Source organism: Danio rerio, chromosome 20 (genome assembly GCF_052040795.2).
Source record: "Danio rerio strain M-AB ecotype USA chromosome 20, GRCz13ab, whole genome shotgun sequence".
In the NCBI taxonomy this organism is placed as follows: Eukaryota; Metazoa; Chordata; class Actinopteri; order Cypriniformes; family Danionidae; genus Danio; species Danio rerio.
The window spans coordinates 37,336,241-37,363,846 of NC_141040.1; the positions used below are offsets into that span (position 1 = coordinate 37,336,241).

The 27,606-nt window shown below is 37.1% G+C and overlaps 1 protein-coding gene and 1 long non-coding RNA gene across 4 annotated transcripts in view; one reads left to right on the forward strand and one right to left on the reverse strand.

The window, feature by feature from the left end:
- The window catches only part of LOC141379355 (uncharacterized), a 71,303-nt gene extending 48,963 nt beyond the window's left edge, over nt 1–22,340 (reverse strand). Inside the window, exons 1-2 of one of the 2 annotated variants that reach the window (XR_015518666.1) lie at nt 22,184–22,340; nt 15,851–15,958 (exon numbers count right to left, since the gene is read on the reverse strand). This is a non-coding gene — a long non-coding RNA (uncharacterized LOC141379355). Of the gene's footprint in view, nt 1–15,850; nt 15,959–16,454; nt 16,603–22,183 lie in introns of those variants that run through there. The other variant, XR_015518667.1, reaches the window with a different exon arrangement.
- On the forward strand, nt 16,525–21,716 carry mycn (MYCN proto-oncogene, bHLH transcription factor). 2 transcript variants are annotated; one of them, NM_212614.2, is given in 3 exon segments: nt 16,525–16,645; nt 17,301–17,951; nt 19,759–21,716. In NM_212614.2, coding segments are annotated over 2 exon segments (1,368 nt in total). In that variant the 5' UTR covers nt 16,525–16,645; nt 17,301–17,305; the 3' UTR covers nt 20,481–21,716.
- Nucleotides 22,341–27,606: the final 5,266 nt, after the last annotated feature.

Genomic DNA, 27,606 nt, shown 5'->3' on the forward strand with positions numbered 1-27,606 from the left:
CTTTTATTTAAATTTTATTTTTTATTAACAATGTCTTAAACTCTGCAAAAAGTGTGCAATCAAAACTCAGAGATATTAAACTGAACCCAAAGTATTTCAATAATCGTCACCTTAGAATTATAAGGTTCTATCTGACATTTTTGTCAAAATTGAGTTATTGACATATTCTTATTAAATGACAACTTATTTACATTATGGGACGTTTTTTTATAAGTTGTTTACATTTTAAGACTTTTCATTTAAAAAACAAATGTTACACACATACTGTTTGCTATATGGATTACAAAAACTTTGAAGCTCAATATCTCAAAATCATTCAGAACCCAGCAAAACCTTATAATTTTCAAGGTGGCGTAATGTCTCCATTTGGCTCAAAGTTGATGTCAGAATATTTATGGTCAAAATAAATTCACTTGACCAACTTGTTTATTGACTAATGTAAATGTTGAAATGAGTGAACATTTAACCTCCTGGGCACCATCAAAACATTTACCATTCAAGAAAACTTCAATCAAATTTTTCAATCACCATTCAACTCAGTCTATAGTGAAAGTTTAGGGCGTGGCTACTGTTACAGGCTGAACCTGAGGGTGAAAGCAGGAAATTATTCAAAAATTAAATGTTTGCTTTTACAATTACGTGAGCTCCACTGACCTCTAAAACTACTTTTCATTTTAAACTGTCATTCATCTGTCAGTCTGATGTTCACTATTGTACTGGATATAACGCTCAACTTTTTATTAAGCAGGAATACTTTCTAACTTTAAACAACAAACAATTTACATGTTTAGGATTTGGATTGTAAGCAAGAAAGATTCCACATTTTCCCATTAGGTGAAATTCTATTCATTTGGTAACTTTTTATTACTTCAATAGAATTGTGAGGATACTAGTGAATAGTATGGCTGCACAACTACTTAAAATGAAATTGAGATTGCTATTAAGCAAAAGCTGAGATTCTCATGTACATCTTGTCAAGAAAACACAGCTCTGTGATCACTAGTAAATCTGCTCTGAAAGCCAGAGGGTGCTTTTACATGGTAACTGCCAATACGCCAAAAAGAATAGAACAGTCAGGAAATCAAACAGAGCACAGGATTTAACTGCTTTTATTGATTTATCTTGACTAAAAAACACACGACTACTGAATGATCTAACAGAATAATTCATTTCAAACACATTTCACTGAAGTTATGAGGTGAGTTAGGAGTAAAAAAAATAGGTTATTAAACATAGTATTTTCACATGCTTTCAGATCAGTAGAAAAACAGAGCCATGGTTCATTGAGAAGCAACAGCTGATTACAGCTGATTACAAAGCCAGTTTTACTGCCAACATGCGCATAAATATTGCCTTCAATGACTCGCCCAGCCTTAAATAATGGTAGTACTTTTTTGATGTCATGAGCTATTCAGTTTTCTATATGGGTCATTGGCTATCATAAGAGTAGCTATAGCAAAACAATCTACAAATTTATTGCAGAATACAAAACACAGGAATACAAAAATAAAATGTGTCTCTTTAAATAAAACTGTTAGCCAAGTGTATAAATGCAAAAATCACAACAAGGTTTCAGTTTGAAGAGAATCTTGCTTAGCAAGTTAAACTGTCAACCTGAACAATAACATGTGTGGTTTAACAGCGCAGACAGTTGAAAGAAACCCTATCAGCCCCTTGAGAACGAAGGTTTCGCTACCACCACATCAACGCACGCTCACAACATGCGTCATTTCAGGATTTAGCATAATTGTCTCAAATTGATTCACAAAGCAAAACAGGCGAACAGACCAGCCCTCGTTCGCTCGGTTACCCTTTCATGTCTTGTCTCCGCATGCTAGATCTTATTACAAATTGGAGGTCTTTGAAGAGATTGCCATATTAAAAGATAATTTCAGATAATTTCTGGAAAAGATCTGTTAGATCCTCATTATGTCTAATCAGGTAATTTTCACTTTTAGCTTTCATTTTTTAATGTGTTTGGGTTGTTAATTAATTCTGGGTAAAAATAAGTACTATATTACAATCTCACTCTTTAAAATAACATATACTTTTCCTAAAAAGTAATTAAGTTACTTGTTTAGTTACTTTTTTAAGTGACTTTAGATAGTAATGTATTCGATTTTCCCAACACTGTTCTTAATTATTACTCTTTTAGGTTTTTAAATACTTTCTAATCTGTTCCATTGGGTTTTTTTTCACAGGACAAACAGAAATCCTATAGGAGCTGAAATTATGGCAGGATATGTTCGCTTTTAAGGAGATCAGAGGTGAAAGGAAGGTGGCAGTCAGTCCAGACAGGAGTGGACCTCTCAAATGCCAGATAACCCAACACACAGACACAAACACACACACACAATCTTCCTGTTTATACTTCCCTCACATCCCATTCACACTCAGCCCGGCCCAAACCCGTAACACTTTCCTCAATGTGGACAATCTGCTCGCCTCTCACTTTGCCTTATCTCTCGTCTCCTCTATGACTTTTTTCTCTCCTCTCTCCATTTTTCCGCTCCCACTTCCCATAAGCAAACCAGATCTGATGCCGGCAAGATTGGGCACGTTTGCAGGAAGTGTTGCAGTTCTGGTTTGGGCTCTTTTTCTTCTTCTCCGTTTCTCAGATTAAGGTGGTGAGATGTGTGTCAATGTGAGATGTACGAGAAAGGGCCGCACAATGGCACACACTAATGGAGGCGTTGAAACATATTAACCATCCCTTGCCTTTGTGATCAGGCAAATGTTTGGTCTGCCGATGACCTCCACTGATCCAAACAAACACTCTCAGATAAAGGGAGAGCCAAAGGGAGGACAGAAAGAGGAGCTGCTCCTCCGTGACCTCTAGGAACAAGCCATTGAGTTCATGTGAGTCGCAGCAGGAGATAGCCTGTTTAAGTCTATAGGAAAACAGAAAAACTGGAGTATTGCATCCTTAAATGGCGCGCGCAAACATAAGCGGCTATTTCCGAAGGCTTTATCTTCAGCCCTTATCCGTAGGACATGAAGCCATGTCTTTTAAAGCGTATCATCAAAGCGGAGCACTTACTCATGTGTGGGGGGGCTCCACTCATATCTAGACACGTCTTATCTATTGGAAAACAAACATCTGTTATTGTTAGTGTTTTCCGTTAAACTGTCGGTTAATATTAGTTCACCCTGAGAGGAAAATTTTGTCATCGTTTACATCATTTACTCACATCCTTCCAAATCTGTATCTGACTTTCTTTCTTCCACTGAACATGATATTGTACAGGGGTCTCATTTATAAAACTTTGTGTGGAAACTTTCCTAAAATTTAACATATGCCAGAATTAATTTTAATTAATTTATTAATGATTAAGGCTCATACACTGATTTAAAGTGGTTCGATTAAGTCAATATTGAAGTTAAATCTGTTTACATAGAACTGATTTCTCCTGTCAAGGTTGTTTTTTATACAATGCAAAACCCAACAGCCAACATCATCAAATGAATTGAGTGTAGTTAACTCAAAATTTACTGAAAGTTAATTCTACTCATTGGAAAAGTGTTTTGAACTCAGCGTTGAAGGTAATGAGCTAAATACCTCATTACTTCAACTTAATTGAGTAAGTGCACAGTATTCATATAGACTAGTTCAACTCAAATGGTTTGTAGCAATCAGTTTCCTCAAACAGTTTGAGTTGCCTTAACTTATTGAGTTTTACAGCACTCATTTGGTCATTTATTAGATTTTACTGTGCTCAAAATCCTTCATTTACTGAAATGGATTAAGTTCACAGTACTCATTTGAATTAGTTTTTGAACCTAAATGGTTTGATGCAATCGGTTTCTTCAAATGGTTTGAGTTACCAAATGGTTTGAGCTGGATTTTAACCTTTGTGTGGACCCCTGGTCACACTATTACACGCAAAAAAGGTATCATTAATTGTATGATTAAAATACTAAGTAAATGAAGTATCATTAAAGTGCTCCAAAAGACTTATATCCTTTATTAAAGTCTTGTGTATTAATTCTATAGGTGTGTGTTTGTGTGTGTGTGTGTGTGTGTGTGCATGTGAACGTGTTTTTGTGACATATCAGGACACAAATTTGTATAATGACATGGGGATGACACAGGTATTACAAAAAACAGGTGAAATATGCGGACATTGGTGATGTCCTCATTTCTCAAAATGCTTTTAAATCCTACAGAATGAGTTTAATCAAAGAATAAAGCTGTACAGTCTCCTGAGATGGTTGGGTTTAGGGGTGTGGTGAGGGCATTACAATATACGGTTTAGACAGTATAAAATGAATGGAAACCTATGTAATGTCCCCACTTTTTACAAAAACAAATGTGTGTGTGTGTGTGTGTGTGTGTGTGTGTGTGTGTGTGTGTGTGTGTGTGTGTGTGTGTGTGTGTGTGTGTGTGTGTGTGTGTGTGTGTGAGAAAAATCTCCTTTACAAATTTGACAGATCACTAATTAAGTGAGTTTGTGAAAAGGCATAAGATAGGTATGTGGTTTGAAAAAGAAAAGGTTTTAAAACCGCTAAAACTTTCTGTTATACCATTCCTACGGTATATGGAAGTTATTTATTTTTTTATTTATTTTTTACCATACTTTTTTTACAATTATTAAGTTTATTTAGCATACGATTTAAAAAACATTTGAAAACAATTCGCTTACACACCAACATCCAAGCATGTTGTAGACCTGAACAGTGCAGTGGCTTATCTTATTTCCAAAAAAAGAAAAATCTGTGTATTTGAAACTAACGAGGACAGCAGAAGTCTACGATTTATTTGAATTATTAACCCTGACATGTTTACTGCTCCAAAATACTTTAAGGTATTTTAATATTACATTTATTACCCAGACATTTAAAAAAGAACATGTATTAAAGCAGTGATCACAATACCGTGATATTGTTATCTAAGGTTATCATTGCATCAGAATCTTGTAAGGGTCCATGCCTATTTGTGAACAAATCGTTTAAACTGGTTTAGCGAACTAAATCAGTCAATTTATTGAAAAAGTCCAACTTAAAAGAACAACCTGAATTTTCATCTGCTTCACACATGAAGCTGTATGACTTTAATATGTCAAATGAACCACTTTTATGAGACTTTCCTTGTGCTTGCCATTTTGTTTTCTGATGTGTGTGAGTATGTATGTGCTTGACAGCTTGTTCGCTTCTTTATTTCAAGAAGACTGGGCAGGATGAGCTTCAAAAACTCAATTTGTGAAGAACATCTGTCTTACGGGTTTGGAACAACATGAAGGTAAAAAACAATTACGTAATTTTCATTTTTGTGAACTATTATGCCATTACACAGGTTAGGAACAACTGGGTTTGAACAACATGGTTTGGAACAACTTAATTACTGTATGTTTATATTTTTTATGATATCGATTAGTGGCATTTAAGTTAAGTTTTAAAATGGTATGTGGATACAGATACAAAAGCAGTATAGTCACACCCAAATATTAAACATTTTTCTATTTTTTAAATGCTGTATAATTGAAATAAGCACATATAAAGATTGAACTACAATTATAAAAGTGATTTTATACATAAAAAGCATTTTAAAGGCAATTAAAGTGTCTAGGTTAACATATCTAATAAAGTTTGTAAAAATTAAATATCAAATTTGACTTGAAATAATGTTAAAACAGAAATATAATTATATTTTTATTTAGAAAATGAAAATACATACAGTACTGTGCAAAAGTCTTAGGCCACTAGTGTTTTCACCAAAACAAAAAGGTTTAAAGACAATTGTTTCTATTTTTTCTGTAGCATGTCAGTCTGAAAAATCAATTTATATTTCCAAACATTATTTTTGTCATTTATTGTAATTATACAATGACATTACTGTCTGCACAAGATTCTGACAGCCAGTGCTCCACACAGAGATCTGATCTGATCCTCATCCAGTCTGTCTGGAATGACATAAAGACACACATCTAAATCCATAACTCTTGCAGCATCTCTAAGATGTTTTAAAAAAATATATCTGCAAAGCTACAAGAAAAACTTAAAGGGCCATGACACCCTTGCAACAAACCCCATGGATCATGGAAACAAACACATACAAGCCTTCATGAACGGCTATGTGCCGTTGGTCTGTGTCTCACAGCTTGCTTGAAACTGGCAGGTCTGCCTTCGGAAAGCACGTGCTCTCATGAATAATTAAGCAGCCGGCTCTTCTCATAGGATAAGAAAACTCCGCTATGAATAATAATGAGAAACTGACGCGTCATCATTTCACTTGCAGTACTGCGCTACGTCGCCGATTTTGATCCCGGCCCAAAAATCATTTAAAACCCGGAAGCTGAAATTACCTGACAAAAGCTCAAAATTATCCAGTTTTCCTCACAATTAAAGCTGACAGGTGCTAACATTGTCTTAACTGATGCTCAACACACACAAATCTGTTAATATAAAAAAAAAAAGTTCTCCAGGGTGTCCTGAACCTTTAATGGCAAGTGTACTAAGTGTTTTAGGGTGTTTTCACACCTGCCTTTAGCATTTAGTTCGGTTGAATCGCACTATAGAGTTTGTTTTCCCTCTGGTTAGTTTGGCAAGAGTAAATGTAGCAATCGCACTTGAGTGTACACCAAAAGTGGACCAAAAGAGCGTACCGAAACGTCCTTGAAGAGGTGGTCTCAATAAACTTTCAAACAAACCCTGGAGCGGTTCGTTTGTGGTGAGAATATAATAAGAACTAAAATAGACCCAACTGCAAAAAATACTGCGCCTATTTAGACTAATCCAACTGCTGTAGTCCAATTTACTGTCCCATCTTACTGGGTGTGGAAAAAATTATTTGTTGACAGCGCTTTACCAAAAATTTTAAACAGAGAGAGAGAGAGAGAGGGAAAAACAATACCTGATGGATGATTGGAAATATTTCCAGAAGATAACCATGTCACGGTTTAGCTAAATCAATTCAAGCCTCCTACTGAAGTGACTTGCGATGCGCCTTCACCGTTTGCAATGCATTAAACCATTGTTTTACAGCTGCAACCGCGCTTCATTTTCGAAATGTATAGTTTGTCTAAAGTGATACAAACCATATAGTATACTATGACCAGGAATATCAGCCAGCGCAGTCGTCCCTCCATAGAAAAAAATCATAATTTTGTGTCTGCTGGTTTGTTTACTTGCATTTGGAATTTGTAATTGTTTACTTGCATGGTTTGAGTTACATTGGCATTTTCCCGCACGTTAATTCTGACCAATCAAAAAGCAGTTTAGGGAATACGTTTAATAACATCTGCCCATTGAGTGATGTGGATTTTGTCACATAACTGCATTTTTGTTCTTTTCAACTTGTTCGGACCAAAGTAATCAGTGTGATGTAAAAAACGGCAGAAAAATGCTACAGTGTATCATTTGTTGCCCTTGGTCCGGACCAAATGAATTGAACCACAGATGTGAAAGCACCCTTAAGTTCAAAGTGTGGTCATTTTTACACAAGCCCCTAAAACTTTGAACAGTTCTGTAGCTTTAAAGGTTGGTTTTTGTGTAGCATATTAGAGATGATGCCAGAGTTTCTAATGTATATTAATATTTCCAACTGACATGCTACAGAAAATTATATAAAAATAACCAAATTTAAACCTTTTTTTGATGAAAATAATAGTGACTTTTGCACAATACTGTACTTGTTCTGACCTGTATTTATAAAAATAGATTTAATTAAAAAAATCAACAATTATAGTAATTTATATTATATTTTCAATTATTAAAAACATCTTGCTGGCAAATAAATTAAATATAGTGGTTTAAATAATAGTTGTTTTAAAATAAAACTTTAAAAGTTGTACTTTGGTGCTGTGTTTGATCCTTAAAATCGTTATTTTATATATACTTCAGTAAATGATTCTTGTTCAATACAAGCCTGGCAAATACTTTTGTCATTGTTACACTGAATGACATATTAGTGTATTAATGTTAAATAATGTAAAAGTCTAAATTAAGTAAACAAAAAATTATTTGAAGTCCTATTTCATCTTTGACCCGCAAACATATGCAGACACACCAATTCTAAGTTAATCAGCATTGACATTGGAGATTCATGGCAAGTCAGTGGATTGCGCCTCATGGTTTTTACACAGCAACAATAGGGTCGTTAACCTGCCTGTCCAAGGCCAAATTTACACACACTCAGTTTACACGCTGCCTTTAAAGCTTTCCGCTCTGGTCTATCAGGGCCTCTTAAACTGAACATATTTCGCCAGAGCCTTAACTCAAACTGTCAGAGCGCTTGGACAAACAAGTTTCGAAAATGACTGACAGGTTTACTCAAGAGCCCTGGTTTTGTGAATCCACTCTCACAATGTGAACGAAACGGATAAGATTGTTGAGAAGACAGACAAAGACAAACACTACAGAGGCTTTCCACATCGACCCTCGAGCACCCACAATACATTTCAGTGTCAGAACGGATAAACAAATGATTTACATCTGAACGTTGCCCATTAGTTTCTTGCAAAGTCTCAATGTGGCAAGTGAGAGCTTGCGTTCAAACTCATCAAAGAAGTAGGAACAGCATTGATGTGACAAACAAAAATGTAGGATACTTAGTGTTTCTTTTTACGCTGCTGATTTATGTGGACGTTGCATGAACAGACTGGCTATGGTTGTGTGGATGTCTTGTTTCTGATGTTCTTTAAGAAGCACTAACCTTCTTTTTCTGCAATGATGCGTTAACTTGAGCAAAAGTTACAAAGCATTTTACATGTTTACAAAATCTTTCTATACTTCACAACTTTATGGACTGGCCTAATGAATTATTTTCACAACCGGTATTAACAACAACAGCAATTCCGCATATTATAATAACTTCTAAAAATATTGTGACGATGAAACTGTTGCAATGGATTCTAGAAATTCAATGTTTACACTTTTTTTTTTATATTAAAACATTTTTAAAATGTTTAATATATTTAAATAAAATAATAATTGCAGCCCAGGTGAGCATGAAAAATTATTTAAAAATTTAAAAATAGCAAAAATTTTAATCTTCTCAACTTTAAATCATCTCAACTTTCGTCTCAAATTTTCATTAATCAAATTAGTTTTTAAGTTAAACTTATCAAAAGTGACTTATCAAACAAACCTTTTTGTTCCATATTTAGGTATTTTTGTTTCACGCTGACAACAACAAATATTACATTTTGAATAATAATAACAATAATAATAATGGCAACAGCAATAATAAAAAAAAACTTTTTACTATTTTTTTTAATCACTCTTAATTTAACTATTGATTTATTGACAATAACTATTATTATTATTATTATTATTATTATTATTATTATTACTACTATTATTGAGCTCCAAATCAGCATTTTAGGACAATTTTTGAAAGACTTTGAGACACCTAATACTCACAATGCATTTTACATTTAAAGCGTCCATTAAGAAACCCAAGGTCACTGTACAACATACAGTTAGATCCATAAATATTTGGACATCGACACAATTCTAACATTTTTGGTTCTATACACCAACACAATGGATTTGAAATGAAACAAATGATGCACTTTAACTGCAGACTGTCAGCTTGATTTGAGTATTTACATCCAAAATCAGGTGAACGCTGTAGGAATTACAACAGTTTGCATATGTGCCTTCCACTTGTTAAGGGTCTAAAAGTAATTGGACAATTGGCTTCTCAGCTGTTTCATGGCCAGGTGTGTGTTATTCCCTTATTTTCCCAATTAAAATGAGCATATAAAAAGTCCAGAGTAAATTTTTAAGTGTGCTGTTTGCATTTGTAACCTCTCCAGATGTGTTCCAAACAGCTGTCACTATCTGACAAGCAAGCCATCATTAGGCTGAAAAAACAAAACAAACCCATCAAAAAGACAGCAAAAACAGTAGTCAAAACAACTGTTTGAACTGTTTGGAACATTCTTAAAAGAAAGAATGCATCAGTGAGCTCAGCAACACCAAAAGACCTAAAAGACCATGGACACAACTGTAGTGGACAACCAAAGAAGTTTCCCTGGTGAAGAAAACACCCTTCACAACAGTTGAACAGATCAATAACACTCTCCAGGAGGTAGGTGTATGTGTGTTAAAGTCAACAATCAAGAGAAGACTACACCAGAGTGAATACAGAGGGTTCACCACCAGATGTAAACCATTGATGAGCTTCAAATACAAGAGGCCAGGATCAACTTTCACTAGAGTGATGGGATGGGAAGAGATGAGTATGGAGAAGGAAGGGAACTGCTCGTGATCCTAAGCAGTGAAGCATGGTGGTAGTAGTGACATGGCGTGGGCATGTATGGCTGTCAATCGAACTGGTTCTCTTGTATTTATTGATGATGTGACTGCTGACAAAAGCAGCAGGAGGAATTCTGAAATGTTTCAGGCAATATTTTCTGCTCATATTAAGCCAAATACTTCAAAACTCATTGGACGGTGCTTCACAGCGCAGATGGAGAATGACCCAAAGCATACTACAAAAGCAACCAAAGAGTTTTTGAAGGGAAAGTGGAATGTTATGCAATGGTCAAGTCAATCACCTGATCTGAACCTGATTGAGCTTACATTTCACTAGTCAAAGACAAAACTAAAGGGGAAATTCCCCAAGAACAAGTAGGAACTGAAGACAGTTGCTGTTGAGGCCTGGCAGAGCACCACTAGTAATGAAACCCAGTATCTGGTGATGTCTATGTGTTCCCAGACTTCAGACTGTAATTGACTGCAAAGGATTTGTAACTAACTATTAAAAAGTGAAAGTTTGATTTATGAATATTATTCTGTCCAATTAGTTTTGGAACCTTGACAAGTGGGAGGAACATATGCATACTGTTATAATTCCTACAGCGTTCACCCGATTTGGATGTAAATACCCTCACATTAGAGCTGACAGTCTGCAGTTAAAGCACATCTTGTTCGTTCCTTTTCAAATCAACTGTGTTGGTGTATAGAACCAAAAATGTTAGAATTGTGTCAATGTCCAAATATTTATGGACCTAACTGAAAACATACATAATTCAATAATTTAAAATTGTACAACATATACACAATACAAGAATTAAAAAAAAAAACTAACAGTATAAAAAGAGAAGATGATAAAATACAAAGACATAATACAAAATGTAGTATTAAAGAGTAAGTTATTTTGAACAGATGAGTTTTAAGTCTGGACTTGAACAGAGGGAGAGAGACAATGTTGCAGATGTCAGGAGGAAAAAAAATTTCAGAGTTTAGGCGCAGAGCGACTCAAAACTCTGCTCCCAATTGTACTGAGACGGGCAAAGGCAACAGAGAGGTGAATGATGGAGGAGGAGGATCTAAGGGACGGGAATGAGTGGTGATATGAAGAAGATCAGACAAATGAGGTGGGGCGAAGTTATGGATGGCCTTGAACGTATGAAGGAGGATTTTATATTCGACTCTGGGTTGGCTTGAAAGCCAGTACAGATCTTGTAAAATGGGGTTGACAGTGAAAAGAAGGAGTTTTGGTGATGATACGGGAAGCTGAGTTCTGTACCAGTTAAGCTTATGAAGGGATTTCAGTGGAAGACCACAAACACACTTGGGAGTAATAAGCTGCTAAAATTTTTATGTAATTTTAAAAATAATTTTTAGGGTTATTTTAAGTTGTACTTAACAATAGAATTGCTTTTAGGTTGTAATCAAATATTAATCTATTTAATCTTAACAAACCACTTAATACAAGTAATCTAGAATATCCCTTAAGAGTGGTAAACTGAAGCTAGTCTTAGAGTCAAGCGAGGTGGAAAGTGGAAGTGGTGGTCTCGCACCTCCACCACAAATATTTCTGCTCGGCTCATATAAACTAGCTGGGGGTTCATCAAAGTCTCATCTGGGATGAAAACGTCTGTTCAAACAGGCCTCAGCGGTCATAAATCATTCGCAAACTGTGTGATACAGTGCGAAATACCGAGCATAGTGCAAACAAACCAATGAGCTTTTACACGGTCAATCGCACACTCGTCAGCTCTACCTGCAGTGTCGAATGTATGGTGGTTTGACCTGTGGAAATACAGACAGCAGCACAGAGCCTGGTGCACAGGGGTCAGTCGGGTTACATGCCTTTAACTCATGTTTGGACAATGGCATGAAGGAGTTGAGCAACGGTGAGAAAGAAAGAAAGAAAGAAAGAAAGAAAGAAAGAAAGAAAGAAAGAAAGAAAGAAAGAAAGAAAGAAAGAAAGAAAGAAAGAAAGAAAGAAAGAAAGAAAAAAAAGAAAGAAAGGAACCATTGGAGTGAGTGAAGGAAGGAAGGAAGGAAGGAAGGAAGGAAGGACTCTCACTGTTTGAAATTTAGGGTGACAAAAGATGGAAATGTTCAGCTGATGCTGTGGTAAAAACCGTAAAGAATAATGCAGATGTAAACTGAACATTCTGGTTACCATTTCAGTCAGCTGTGTGGAATTTCCCTATAAGCTGAGAAGGGCTGCAGTATTCTTTAGCTCTGTCTTTTATCTCTGCGCACTTCAACCAGAGGTAAATCAAATAGATAGATAGATAGATAGATAGATAGATAGATAGATAGATAGATAGATAGATAGATAGATAGATAGATAGATAGATAGACAGACAGACAGACAGACAGACAGACAGACAGACAGACAGACAGACAGACGATAGGTAGGTAGACAGACAGACAGACAGACAGACAGACAGACAGACAGACAGACAGACAGACAGACAGATAGATAGATAGATAGATAGATAGATAGATAGATAGATAGATAGATAGATAGATAGATAGATAGATAGATAGATAGATAGATAGATATGCGAAGGTTCCTGACAAATTCAAGAATTTTGGATGTTATCTTACTAAATTCCTTCTGCTGTTGCTCGAACTTGCATCTAACTGACTCACATACACACCTCTGCCAACTGCTAATGGTAAAGGATGAAAAGATATAGGATGACAGAGAGAAGAAAAAATGCCAGAAAGATGATATCAGCCGCATATCCTTTAAGTGAAGCGCTGATGTAAAAAAAAAAGTCTTGAAATCCTGCACATATTGACCTCCTCATCACACTAATAGTAATACTATTTTTCAGGTATGAGGAGGCAGTTAATGGATAGTTCTAACAAAAATTATAATTTCCTCCAATCTATACTTCAGCTGAAAAGGATATCTCTCCCTTTCGAGATATATAAAGGCATAGTGTGTATTCATAAAGCTTGACAGCATTATTTTGTAAAGAATGGCTGAGATATTTTTCTGGTTTAGTAAATGATGACAAATTTCATTTTCACCCACACTGTTACTTTCAAGTCTTTAGCAAATGCTTTTTAAAGGATTTTACTGTGTGAGGTAAGAGGGCGGAAGGTTGGAGGTTACTAATTAAATCTGGTCAAACAGAAACAAAGTTGAATTTGTCTGTCATTTGTTAGGGCATTATGTCACTGTGGAATCTGCAGTGATTGACAGCTCTGGTGATTAAAGGAGGGGCTCTGAAGTGAGGTAAAAGTCTACTGGAGTTTTGAGCATGTGCGACCTTACTGAGAGGAAAGAGTACATGATCTGCACAAAGGTGAACCACACACAATATAATAGAGCAAGGAAATTTTCACAGTATGTCCGATAATATATTGTCTTCTGAAGAAAGTATTATTTGTTTTATATCGGCTAGAATAAAAGCAGCTTTTATTTTTTTAATAAACATTTTAAAGTCAAAATTATAAGCCTCTTTAATCAATTTTTTTTTCAATTGTCAGCAGAAAAAACCATCGATATAAAATAATTTGTCTGATTACCCTAACTTAACCTAATTAACCTAGTTAAGCCTTTAAACGTCACTTTAAGCTGTATAGAAGAGTTTTGAAAAATATCTAGACAAATATTGTGTACTGTCATCATGGTAAAGATAAAAGAATTCAGTTTACAGAAATGAGTTATTCTCTCTGTTACACAGAAAATGGGGGAAAAAATAAACAGAGGGGCTAATAATTTTGATTTCAACTGTATATTTAAAGAGCAATAACTTTATGAAAGTATGCAGAACTAACAAAAATGTACCTCTGACACCTCTGAAGCAGTAAACCTGCACATTTTGTTTTTTTTCAACATACCAGGCGCCCGGGCCTGACTTCCGATCGTGTGCACTATTGATGTCCTGGCCTACGTGCACTCATTGTCTCCCAGCGTGTTGTCATTGAGGCTTTATGCTGTGCTTTTGTATTTTCTCTAAATATGAATGTTTTATCCAAACTGGCCCAATTGCTTAACCATCCATACTCTACTCCACCCACTGCTTCAGTAAGACAGGAAAACATGAACACACACACACACACACACACACACACACACACACACACACACACATACAATCTCTCTCTCTCTCTCTCTCTCTGGCATCTGGAGTGAGCGTGTAACACTGGAAATTTTAAGTGTTTTGATTTTTAATGGAATAACAAATACACCAGCCAAATATCAAGCCATTATCACGAGCGACTTGCGCTGAAAGCCATTGAAATGCTTGAAGGAAATTCCGTGAATCACCTTTATGTTTTCACTTGCAAATTTATAACAAGAAAAGTATGCAAATCTGACTCAAGCAAACATAGTCTTCCGCAGACAAATCGAACGCTGAGTGACAGAAGCAGACGTTCACTTTGTGACAAAAGTATTCAGTTTCCCACTCCCCCTCACTTTCACACAGGAAGCTCTTCCTGAGCTGAGCTCTAAAGATTGGGCTCTGGAGGAGCGCTTCAAATCCCAAACCGTCTCTTATGGTCTGTGTATTTCTGTCAAGAGTTCCCACAGCAATCTGTTTTCATAAGAGAAGCAAGTGATGCACAAGTCTTCAAGTCTATATAATAGCGGTGGTCTGGGCTAGATGTCACATGGGGATGTGATCACGGGAGTTTTGTCTCAATAGATAAGATTTTGAGTCAAGGCCGCTTGACTTTGGAGTTGGTTTATAAGCTGGTTTCACTCACTCACTATCCTGATTTATCAGGGGTCAACACAATTAAATGAACCACCAACTACTCTGGCATATGTGTAATGCAGCGGATGGCATTCCAGCTGCAAAGCTGATTTCAAACACAGCTTAAAAAGCGTTAGAATTTAAATTATCTTATTTGAGTAAAGAAAGATTTTTACAAATAATCTTGGGACATTTTGAAGGCTTTTTTTAAACAGCTTGACTTGCAATTGTAAGAGTTTCTCTCACACTACAATTACAATACACAGTATGTGAGTGTGACTAAGTGAACTAGGTGAACTATAATGAGCAGCACTGCAAAAATAACAAGAAAAACCAGGTATTCTGCCCTTTTTATGGTTGCATCTTGTGACATCATGTACTTTCAACATGTGTCTTAGTTATGCAGAACTGTACCCGAATTTGTTTGCTGGCTAAAAACTGTTTGTGTGTGTATTTAAAATAAATGTGACAATCAAGTCACCACATTTTGTTAATATTTATGAGATTAACCAATGTAATTATGACTAATGTATCAGATGAATAAAAATTAAAAACATTTTATATATATTAAAAACAGCTTCAAAATTCCAAAATGAGACAACTTCGTTTGATTTAAAGGTGCAATAATAATCCAATATTTACCCATTTTTGAGCTATTGTGCTATGGCTTAAAAACTATTATGTAATTTAATTATATTAATATTATTTGAGCATTGTTTGGACTCATGTATAATTTCCAAAGGCCTGAAATCAGTCCACTAAACCAGAGCGTGGCGTCAAAACTCCATGGGTTCAAACACTGAGTAAACAAGAGCATGCTGCGTAACAGTATCTCCTCCTTCATACAGCTCTCTCGTTAGAAGTAAATCAACACTATCTACTGTAAAGTGTTTATATGGAGAGCTTACTGATAAGACGTTTTGAGTGAGCAGCAACACAAAACATACCTCGTTTCCGAATGTAAACAGACTGGCGCATTGCGTGATCGTCCAGTGTCCACGTGGCGGCAGAGTTGAGTCGGTGATGATATGCGGATCGGCCGTTACCTCACTGACCTGAACAATGAGGAGAGATGCTGCTGACTCGCTCTGATTCATTCACAGCACACTTCGTCGTGTTTTACTGTGCTTAACAGCTTTTATATTATGAGCAACACAAAAAAGTAAAAGCATCATACTGACATATTTCAACCATTAAGTTAAAATTCAATTAAAAATTACCCAGGCCTTCCTCAATACCTTATAAGCTCCATTATGCCAAAATATTACCATCTTGTAGTTCTTGTTTTATATTTTGGGGAAAAAAAATAGTGATTGGACTGTTTAAAGCCTACTTTTATTGTTTTCTACGCAATCTCTTTTTGCATTTCTTTAAAAAAATATATAATAATATTAGGCCTATTATTATGCGAGCTTTGTAACATGGGGATGACTTAATATGTGTATGTGACATATTCCTTTATTACCAGCAAATTAAACAACTTGGACATCCCAATCTGATGCCCCTTCAAAAACAAAAATCACACATCAAATGCCACACAGATGCAAATACCTCACTTGCGCCCCGCCCACTGGGGGAGGGGTCAACATCTCCTAAACGCGAGCAGCTAGAATAATACTTCACAGCCCGAAACACAGAGGCGCAGAACAGTCTTCAGTCGCCGCGGTAGATGTGCGACTCCAAACGGGAGGCACAGTGACTGCGATAAAGAAGGGACAAGAAAAACAGGAAAAAAACAAGAGGTAAGACGCTCAGGTCTTATAGAGTCACTTAAACTATAGCTGGTTTCATTCACGCGTAAGATTATTTACCTGTCTGTGACTGACCTGCATTTGAAAGAGTTTGTGTCTCGTGCTGGTCCAAAGTTTAAGTGAGTTAATGAGCGCTATCACAATAAACAGTGTAAAGGACACTTCAAAGACATCTCTGACTTAGTCTTTTTTTTCTTTTGAGTCTACCGTACAACAAAGTAGCTAATATGTAGGGTATATTTTTGCATGTTATCTCCAAATGTCTTTGTTAGAAGAAAATATACTTTATAATTCTAAAATGATTAGCTATTTAACTAAACGGCAATTGCATTTTAATGCATGTTTGCATTATTGTTATAGTCACCAATAGCAATCAGCTGTTTGTTTTTATTAATAAAATATATTATTATTATCATAATTATTGCAAATCTGTGCAAGTTGTTATGTTTTAAAAGCTTTTTTAATGCTGTAATTAAAATTAAAAGTTTATCTTATCAAGTTAAAGAACAGTGCCACACTGTGAGACGGCAGGTAAAAAAAACAGTGAGAGTCATTAATAACAAAAGATGCTGTGCTTGCCTTTTTGCTGGAGGGAAGCTTTCATTTTGCAAGCTTATTCTAACACATCAGTTTGTGTCTTTCACAGGGAGAATGCCAGCTAAAACCATGAGCTCAGATCTGGAGTTTGACTCCTTGCAGCCGTGTTTCTACCCGGACGAGGATGACTTCTACTTCTGCAGACCAGACGCCGCACCGCCTGGTGAGGACATCTGGAAGAAATTCGAGCTGCTGCCCACTCCTCCTCTGTCCCCGAGCCGGGCAGCGCTTCCAGGGGACCCGGGGGAGCTGGGCGCGGTGGCTGGGGATTGCTCGCTGATGGGCTTTGGATTAACCGACCCGTTGGACTGGGCTTCCGAGCTTCTGCTTTTACCGGGAGACGACATTTGGGGGGCGTCGGACGGGGACCTCTTTGGCTCCGTTTTGGATACTACGGACAATTCCATCATCATTCAGGACTGCATGTGGAGCGGCTTCTCGGCGCGAGAGAAACTGGAGCGGGTTGTGAATGAGAAACTCGGCAAAGTCGTTCCTACTCCAACCTGTACTGAAGCCGGTAAAGACACGACAGTCAAAGCGCCCGAAGTGAGCCACTCTATACCGGAGTGTGTGGACCCTACCGTGGTTTTCCCTTATCCAGTCAACAAAAGAAACGGGAGCAGCAGCAGCCAAAGTGTGACACAACTGAGGAGCCAACAATTGCCTCAAGTCAGTGCAGGCGAGACTCCGAGCGACTCTGGTAAGAATCTCCTGACAATTAAAATCATTCACAAATGGCAACGCTTTTCTCATTCTGTATTTACAACTTGGTTTATAATAATCAAATAGATTTAATATCTTATCATAGTCCCTTGTTTTAATAGCCTGATGTTGATGATGATGCTAAACAGTTTGGCATTTTATAGTTTGGCCTAGTTTGTAAGTGGTCATTGGGGTAATTGTTGAAGATCATATGACAGACCCTGAATCGGATTAGTGTGTGACATTCCAGACTGTCGGTCACACACACGCGCCCGCGCGCGCACACACACACACAGTAGTAGTAGTGGGCGGTGATGGGGAGTTTATGTAATACTTTGTCTGCATACCCAGTAGATGGCGGTAATATTTGATGTTGTCTATTATGCCTATAGACATTTGACTGAATGGCTCTTGGTTGAAGATTTAAAGCAGAGAACAGCATCATTGAGCCATATTAGATCAGAAAACATGTCCTTATCTGTCCTCCATTAATCTGGCTTTAAGCATGGAAGCAGAATCTAATTTGGAGATTTATTAAATCACGGGATTAGGTTTATTTTGACACGCAAGGGTGTTTTGATTGTTATTTTTACTCTATCAAATATAAATTTCAGCATCTAGTGGTTTAAAACCATGGGCTCAGATGTTTGGCGGTGTGTGAGCGAGGGCAGATTGCATAAAAGCCAAACCCCTAAATTCTCAGCCCCCAATAAGTCGCTTCCCTTCGAAATGAGGTCTTGTTTCAAATGCAAATCCCAAACGACAATCACACGTGGGTGAGAGAATAAGGGCTGGCACTGGGCACCAGTATGTGATAAAAGAGGCATGCGCGTGCATCTTAGGAGAAAGGCAAACCCCCTCCTTTCCTGCCCAGTGGGCCGAGCTTGGCAAGCCAAGCATCTTCCAGAGAGGTGCAGTGAATGATAATCACAAGAAAAAAAAGACAAGGAAGGGGAAAAAAAGAGACGATGGGTCATCTCTCTTTACAGGGTGACGGCTTTGAACAAGCGGAGCCTTTCCTCCAGCTGTCTGCTTGGCGCCCCTCCAGGGCAGCAGCTTAAGACGCCATCAGATCAGTGTTACTCGGCAAAGCCCGCGAATAATTGGACCACGCGATTACAACACTAGTTTTCCCGCCAGTGCTGTTATCCCTTTTCGCGGCAAACCAGTGGAAAAGGGGAACGCGCTGACTGTCTGTGTTCTGCTGGAGACTAAAGTGCACCGTTTGGTCTCTCCTTAATGCTGGCAGACAGTTTCCTGTAGGGAGCTTTTGAAGTGAGAGGCTGTGGGCTCCAGTAAATGCCAAACAGTCTTCATGTGTGGCTTAGCTGATAATCACGTCTATTATCTCATAAACATAGCTCTCGGGCGTCACACCGAGGTCGTCTTGCCATCTCAGCTTAACTTGAAATGTGTCACCGGTTGAAAAGACAGTTCGAAAAGTCCAACTTGACAGTAGAACTGCTTTTGTCAGAAAAGATGACATGACGAAACGCTCATGCACTTGCAAACCCCCTAATTAGACTTTGTAAATAGAGGGTGTGAGTTGAAGTAGAAAGTCAGATCTGAGGTGGTCCGGTCTGGGGAGAATCCAGCTCCTCTGTGTTTGACAGAGCATGTTCAGATGATTGCACAGAGCAATTGTCTCATCTTCCCACACAAAGACATTAACTTAAGCACACACCCAAAAAAAAAAAAAAAACACAGGCATGCTTCCGTTTGGCGTGCTTGTACATACCTGTGCATCTCAAGTGGTGTAGTTGCACCACAAGCCTTCTAAACTAAATCTTCTTTTCTTCTTCTAGATGATGATGATGAGGATGATGAAGATGAGGATGATGAGGAAGATGATGAAGAAGAGGAAGAAGATGAAGAAGAGGAAGAGATTGATGTCGTCACGGTGGAGAAGAGGCGTTCCATCACCAGCAGGACAACCAGCACTGGACTGTCTGCTGTCTCCAACTCTCAGGCAGGAGGGCGACTGGGCTCAGGGGTGAGCAAAGCTCCGCAGGAACTCATTTTAAAGAGGACAGCAGCAGCCTCCATCCACCAGCAGCAACATAACTACGCAGCCCCATCCCCTTACTCCGAACAGCAAGACGTTCCCAGCGCTCCTCCAAGCAAGAAACTCAGAATCGACAGCAGCACTATAACTCTACGCACTGGCAGGAACCAGAGCTCTTCTCCAAACTCCCCTACCAACAGCGTACCAAGTCAGCGCTTGAGGAAGAGCGACTCCAGCAGCCCCAGATGCTCCGACTCGGAGGACAGCGAACGCAGACGCAACCACAACATCTTGGAGCGTCAGCGGCGCAATGACCTGCGGTCTAGCTTCCTCACTCTGCGGGATCAGGTGCCTGAGCTCGCACACAACGACAAGGCAGCAAAGGTGGTCATCCTAAAGAAGGCCACTGATTACGTCAGCTCCCTGGAGGCTCAGGAGTTCCGACTCCAGCAGGAGAAAGACAGATTGCAAGCCAAACGACAACAGCTCCTCCGCAGACTTGAGCAGGCCAGGACTCGCTAACCCTTTACGCTCATTGGCTGAATGGCTCACAGCTAATTGTCGACATCAAATGACGAATGGCGAATGGCTACGGCTAACAGCCGAAAAAAGATTCTAGGGACACTCACTGCTGACACTTTTTTGCACATTTTTTGACGTCAAGAATGTTTCAGGTTTACTTTGTCACCCCAATCACGCAACAACGATGAGGGAAGGTGCTTACCTGTAAAAGCAACTTCCCCTCAATGAACACAGCTAGTCTTCAATACGCGATTGGGTCGACGAACTTTGTTCACGCTCTTCCTGCAAAATAGACACTAAACAAATGACACGAGACACTTCGAATGGCTATAATCTCACACCTCACTGGTGCTGAATCTCATGGATGTACCTCTGCGCACCTTGATGTCAGACACTTTTGTAAATAGATTTAGATTTTAAGAGAACGTACACTCAAGTCTGCCTTGTTTTTGTATACAATTATTGTCTTTTGGTTTTTATAAAGATGTCAAAAGCTGCCAATAACTAGACTGGAAGTTTATATACCTTTAACAAGTACTGTAAGGCCTCGATTTTAGAGGATTTTTGTAAAATAAGGACACATTGTTTTGTTTTTGGATTCCTTTGTCTTATAATCTCTCTGTTTTGACATGCTTTACTAATTCCTACATTTATGCTTTAGTGTGCTTCTGATACATACTAAATTTGATACTTATATTTTCGTATGAAAATGAGTTCTGAGTAGATATCACTTTATCTTCTTTTTATCCTTTTTTCTACCTTCTTTTGTACAGAAAATTCTTTCTATCTCCATTTATAAGGCTTCTATTCTTTGTTCTTTGTTTACATATTTGTAAGTATTGGGTTCATAGAACTGGGTCAATGGGAAAAAAGTGTTTTTTTTTCTCCTTTTCTATAATGTACATTTTAGTGCTGCGACTCACAGCACTTTGAAATACCTCATTTTGAAAAATAAATAGAAAATTTGAAAACAAAAGAGCTTGTTGTCAAAGGATGAGTGCTTCTGTTTCACAACTAGTGTGGTTTGAGTCCTGTCAGAAATTGAGAAACAATACACTAAACTACCTTTCATGCATGCTTGAAACCCCACTGTGGGCGGCAACGTCCACATTTCAAGCAGCCCTGAACGACTCGCTAAGTTATGGCTTTCAAGGGGATGCGAGTTATGACTGTGAAAGCAAAACCCCACAGTTAAATCATGTTGTCAAATAAAAATACCCATGTCACTCATTTAAAGCAAATGGCAAACTTGTGTTTTCTTCTAAGTTTAAATGATCAGATATAGTGTCATAAAAAATAAGAATCAACGTGTAGCTGAATCCATCAGATTATTTACCTGAAATCCACACATTTGAATCTAATTTATAAACCTGAACTGACAAACTTAGTATTCTCAGCAATGCTTCAGACTTTTTTCCCTCGTCTTTTCAACCTTTGCTGTTTTTCACTTGTCAAGCCTTTCTCCCTCCATCTGCCTCCCACTAAAGAGAGATCTGGTTGACCAAGCCCTCTCCGACAAAGGAGAACGAGTATCTCCCTCGTTATTCACTCTCTCTCCCTCTCTCTTTCAGTTGATTTAGAAATCGGCAGGGCACATCCACATGCACTTTCAGGCACTCATACACAAAAACAAACGCTGGCACACACAGTGGATATGAAAGCGTGCGCAGCGCACACTCAGACTGGCCCCCACAGCTTCTTACCTCATTGTTCAGCACGTTACCATGGAAACTAGAGCAGCTGCAGCGTGGCAGACTTCAAGTGCGAGTGTGTTTTATTCTGTTTGTGCATGCGTGTGTATGTGTACTTGCGAAGGAAAGGGGGGGGCGCCTTTTGTGAGAAGGGCATCGTGACCTGTGCGTCTAATATCCTGCTGGACCGAGCAGCGGGTTTGTGTTTACTAACTTCAGTCACATGGCCTAAAAGCTGACTGAGGCCCGCCCACCAGTGTGTCACAATGAGTGATTTTCTCCAGTCCAGAATAAACAAACACAATAAGAATTCTGCCACTGCAGTACAGGAGAAACAAGCTCTGGTGGAGTACACACAGCTAGAGAGAGAGAGACCTGCGATTATAAACTGGACCGTCTAGACTGATTGGTTACGTAACAGTCTGTGTTATATGTGTGCGTGTCTACAGTGTTTGGTCCCCAGGATGAGGTAACCATGGGAGACCCCACTGTGCCATCTGGCCAATGGCTTATCCTGCTTGGTTATGGAAAAAACAAAAACAAAATCCCGAGCTGAGACAATAACAGCTATGTGTAAATGGAAAGAGCTGGCCACTGTACGATGCACTATATATCTTACTTACTCTTTTTACAATTCAATTTCAATTTGGATAGACAAGTTTAAATATAGGTGTAATAGAACACTTGCTTTTTGTCAACACTTGTTTGTCACAGGTTTTGATCTGAATAACATATTTTGTGTTGAAGAGTTTCATTCTTTATTATAGTTTAAATCCCACCGATGTGCAGAACTACAAACACTTGTTTTCTAGAGGAAGAAAAAATACAAAAATTTGTAAGTAAAGGATAAACCTTTAAAGACAGAGCTATTATCTTCTCTCTGCCAAGTTTAGTTTATGGCTTGCCCATACAATTTAAGATGCAACTCATGTTCAATTACCAATAGAAATCTTAGATGTATATATTCATTAATTCATTTATTTTATTATATTATAGTCTCTTGTTCAGATGTTGGCACAGGGGAATGAACCCACAACTCTTCCAGCCTCTTACACAGCAGATACCCTTCCTGCCACAAGCCAGCATTGGTAAAACATCCATACACACTCATTCACACACACTATGGCCCATTTAGTTTATTCAAAGCACTTGTCTTTGGACTGTGGGGGAAACCGGAGCACCCGGAGGAAACCGATGGGAATACGGGAAAAACATGCAAACTCCACACAGAAATGCCAACTGGTCTTGAACCAGTGACCTTCTTGCTGCAAGGCAACAGAGCTAACCACTGAGCCACTGTGCCGTCTATACACTGTAAAAGAAATTTGTTATTTTACGTTTTTTTCAGGCAGCTAGGGTGCGGGAAAAAGAAAATTAAATAAATCTACTGTAAAATAACAAATGTTAAATGACAATTTATCATAAAATGACGGACGTTAAATTACAGAAATTTACAGTTAAAAAATGGACATTAAATTTACAATAAAATAACAGAAGTTAAATGACAGAAATTTATAGTAAAATAACAGACGTTAAATTACAGAAATTTACCGTTAAAAATCAACATTAAATTTACAGTAAAATAACAGAAGTTAAATGAAAGAAATTTGCAGGAAATTAAAATTTAAGACAATTTCTGTCATTTTAACGTCTTATATTTTACGAAATATTATTGTCATTTAACGATCGTTATTTTACTGTAAATTTCTATCATTTAACATCCATAATTTTATGGTAAATTTCTTTCATTTAACTTCTATTAATTTACAGTAAAATTCTATCATTTAACACCTGTCATTTTACGGTAAATTTGTGTCATTTAACCTTCGTTATTTTAACAGTAAATTTCTGTACTTTACTGCTGTTTAACGTTTATTTAACGTTTTTTTCCGGCATCGCAGCAGCTGAAAATAAAAAGGTAAATAATAAAAATTTTTACAGTGTACATTATATCATAATGTATTGAAATATATTGTGTACATAGATAAAAATCAATACCTTGATTATTTTTTACATTTTTACATTAATAACGTGTCATGGGATTATAGTTTTTATCCCTCATTAAATTCATTAAGTATTTGGCAGATTTTTATCTATTCCGTTTTGAATTAAAGTTTATAATGATGTATCTCTGTTCATAGCTGCTTGGTTTGGTTCCTGGCTTTTAATGTTTTAAACTAGACTTTAATACTTATTGTAAAAATGAATGGGGAAAAATAATTTGCGACCAGAGCTGATCAGCTAATGCACTAAATAAACTATGCATTTAGTAAATATTAAAAAATTAAATAAATCTAAAATATTTACAAATTATTTACCTTATTAACAGTATTATTAGTTGATTTGTAAAACAACTGAACAGAAAGACATGAAAACAATTGAAAACTGGAAACAAACCTAATTGAATTTGAAGTATATTCACCCAATGCATGGATATAATATTGGATACATGTTCTTTTTCATATTTCTTTTTCTCTTCCTGTCTGATTGATGTGTCCTGGCCTCAGACAGCATGTTGTACTATAATAAACTTGGAGACAGCAGCTCCATTCCATGTGAGTGTATGATTGTTTATGGTATGGTTAAATATGTGTGTTGAAGTTTGACTCAGAAGAGGTTATGAAGTTCAGTCGGCACAGTTCAAAGCACAGATTCTGAGATGTTTTCAAAACACATCTGCCATAAAGCACACATAAAGCAGGATTATAAAAAAATATATCAAACATAAAAAATTGCTAAAAAATGTTTCCTGATCTGTAAAAACTTTTTTTTTTACATTTTATTTATTAACATTTAGAAACTATGCTATTTGCTATATACTGTAAAAACAAATGTAAGTGGATTGAACATGAAACAATTAAGTTGTTCCACAAAAATTCTCAAGAATTGTGTTGTTGCAGCTTATTTTAAATAATTAGTTTGAACAAGCTGGAACATTTTTTTTTTTTTTTGAGTGTATGTTCATGTGCTATATACAGTGCTCAGCATATTTCAGTTAACCCCTTACAAATCTCTCTTTTAAATTCATATTTTAATAGGAAGCTTTACAATATTATATTTGTGCATATACATTAGATTAGTCAGTACTTAAGCCAAATCTGGTGCTTATTTAACAAAATGACTTAATATAACGGTCCAAAAACTAGTACAGCGAAATTGGTATATTTTAGAAAAATATTAAATCAATTTTTTAAAAAGAGGAAAAATCAAAAAGCAAAAAAATCAAAAAAGATTTAGTTGAAATTTTGTAGGTTGTAATTTTTATTTTGCAATATTTTGCTCGACTTTAATTGTATTATCTTTCAATTTCTAAACATGTTTGGTGACTAAAATATTATTTTAATAAATATATCTGTTTAATAAATCTGTTTAAATGCACTAAAACACATTGCCTATATTCACTGAGAACTGGATAAAAATATTCATTTTCAAAATAGCGTGTACTCATTTATGCTGAGCACTGTGTGTAATAACTTCCCATTTCAGACCTTCACAATCAGATGTGCAAGCTGTATTTTAGATTTTATTTGTAATGTCGTATTGCATTGCACTGATAATTCTTCATTCATTAATTTTCTTTTTGGCTTATTCCCTTCATTAATCAGGGGTCGCCACAGCGGAATGAACCGCTAAATTATCCAGCATATGTTTTACACAGCAGATGCCCTTCCAGGCGCAACCCAACACTGGGAAACATCCACACACTCTTGCATTCACACACATACACTGCGGCCAATTTAGCTTATTCAATTCACCTATAGAGTCTTTGGACTGTGGAGGAAACCGGAGCACACGGAGGAAGCCCTCGCCAACAGGAGGAGAACATGCAGACTCCACACAGAAGTGCTAACTGACCCAGCCGGGGCTCGAACCAGCGATCTTCTTGCTATGTGCTTCACAATGCGCCACCGTGTCGCCCACTGATAATTCTGCTATTCATTTACTTTTAAGCACTTCCTTTCTTTTTAATTAAGCATATGTATGAATGAACAGTTTATAAATACTTATTTTTTTTAGAATTTGATTTTTTTGTAGTTGCACTCTACAAAAAATTTGTTGATGATTGTTGAATGAATGTTCTTTGCAATTGTACATTTTAATGCTAAAAATTGCTGTTTGATTAAACAATTCCTTAAAACGATTTATAACAACATATTCCCAGTACCAGGTTCTGGCTGGAAGAGCATCCGCTGCATAAAACATATGCCGGAATAATAGCTGGCGGTTCCTCTCACTGTGGGGACCCCTGATAAATAAGGGACTAAACTGAAAGAAAATGAACGTGAATGAAACAACATTATTCTTCAGTTTTTTTGAAGGCAACTTAATTGTTTTATATTGTCCCAACATAAATCAGTAGTGTGGAACCTAGCACTTTTTTTTACAGTGCACAGATTCATATGTGTGATTAAAAATCCTTCATTTTGGCTAATAACTTTGTATTATACTTTTTATATAATAAAAGTATTTATTTTTATAATCAATATATAAAAGTTACTTTTGATCAATTAAATGCATTTTTGTTAAATAAAAATAATAGTTTCTATTACAAACAATACATACAAACATATAATAAAAGTAACATTTGATCAACGTAATCCATATTTGATGGATAAAATAATTCATTTCTTTTACGAACAAACAATAAATGCAATAAATTTTGATTAAAGTTCTTCAATCCATAGGTTTAAGTATTAATAAAAAAGATCAATACAATAAACGAAAAGAACATTTTCATAAAAAAAAACGAATACATTTATTTTTTTTTGTTGAATACTTGGTCGCTTCTGCAATAAACAAACAAACAAACAACAATAATTATATTCTACAGGAAAAAAAGAAACAACAGCAGCAAACGCGTGGCTAGTGTTTGGTTGCAGCTCTGGAATGTCGTGCTGTCACAGGATTGCTCACAGCTCACAGGACGGACAGCATATGGAAAACTGCAGACAGACTAAAGACAGGCTTTAAACCAGAAGCCAAAGGCACAACAACATGCTCTGATTGTTATCCGTCAGAAATGCCCTAATCCACAGAACATGCCGAGCTGACACCCAAACAAAGGCATGCCAGCTTTAAGATGCCCCTCGCTGGACGGGCACAGGAGAGGGAGACTGCCATCTGTTCTGGTGTCAGGTGATCATCAGGGGGACGATTTGTGTATGCGAGCAAACTTTAGCCGACATTACCATTCAGATGGCAGAGCCTTGTAAATGTCACCAATCTCTTCTGCTATCACTCTTCCATTGTGTTTTCTTTTTAACCAATTTTCATTTTAACCTCCCGCACGTGTGCAAACATGGCCTTTCTTATATGACACAATGAGGCTGACCTCACACAACAAACCCACAGGAACACACACACACACACACACACACACACACACACACACACACACACACACACACACACACACACACACACACACACACACA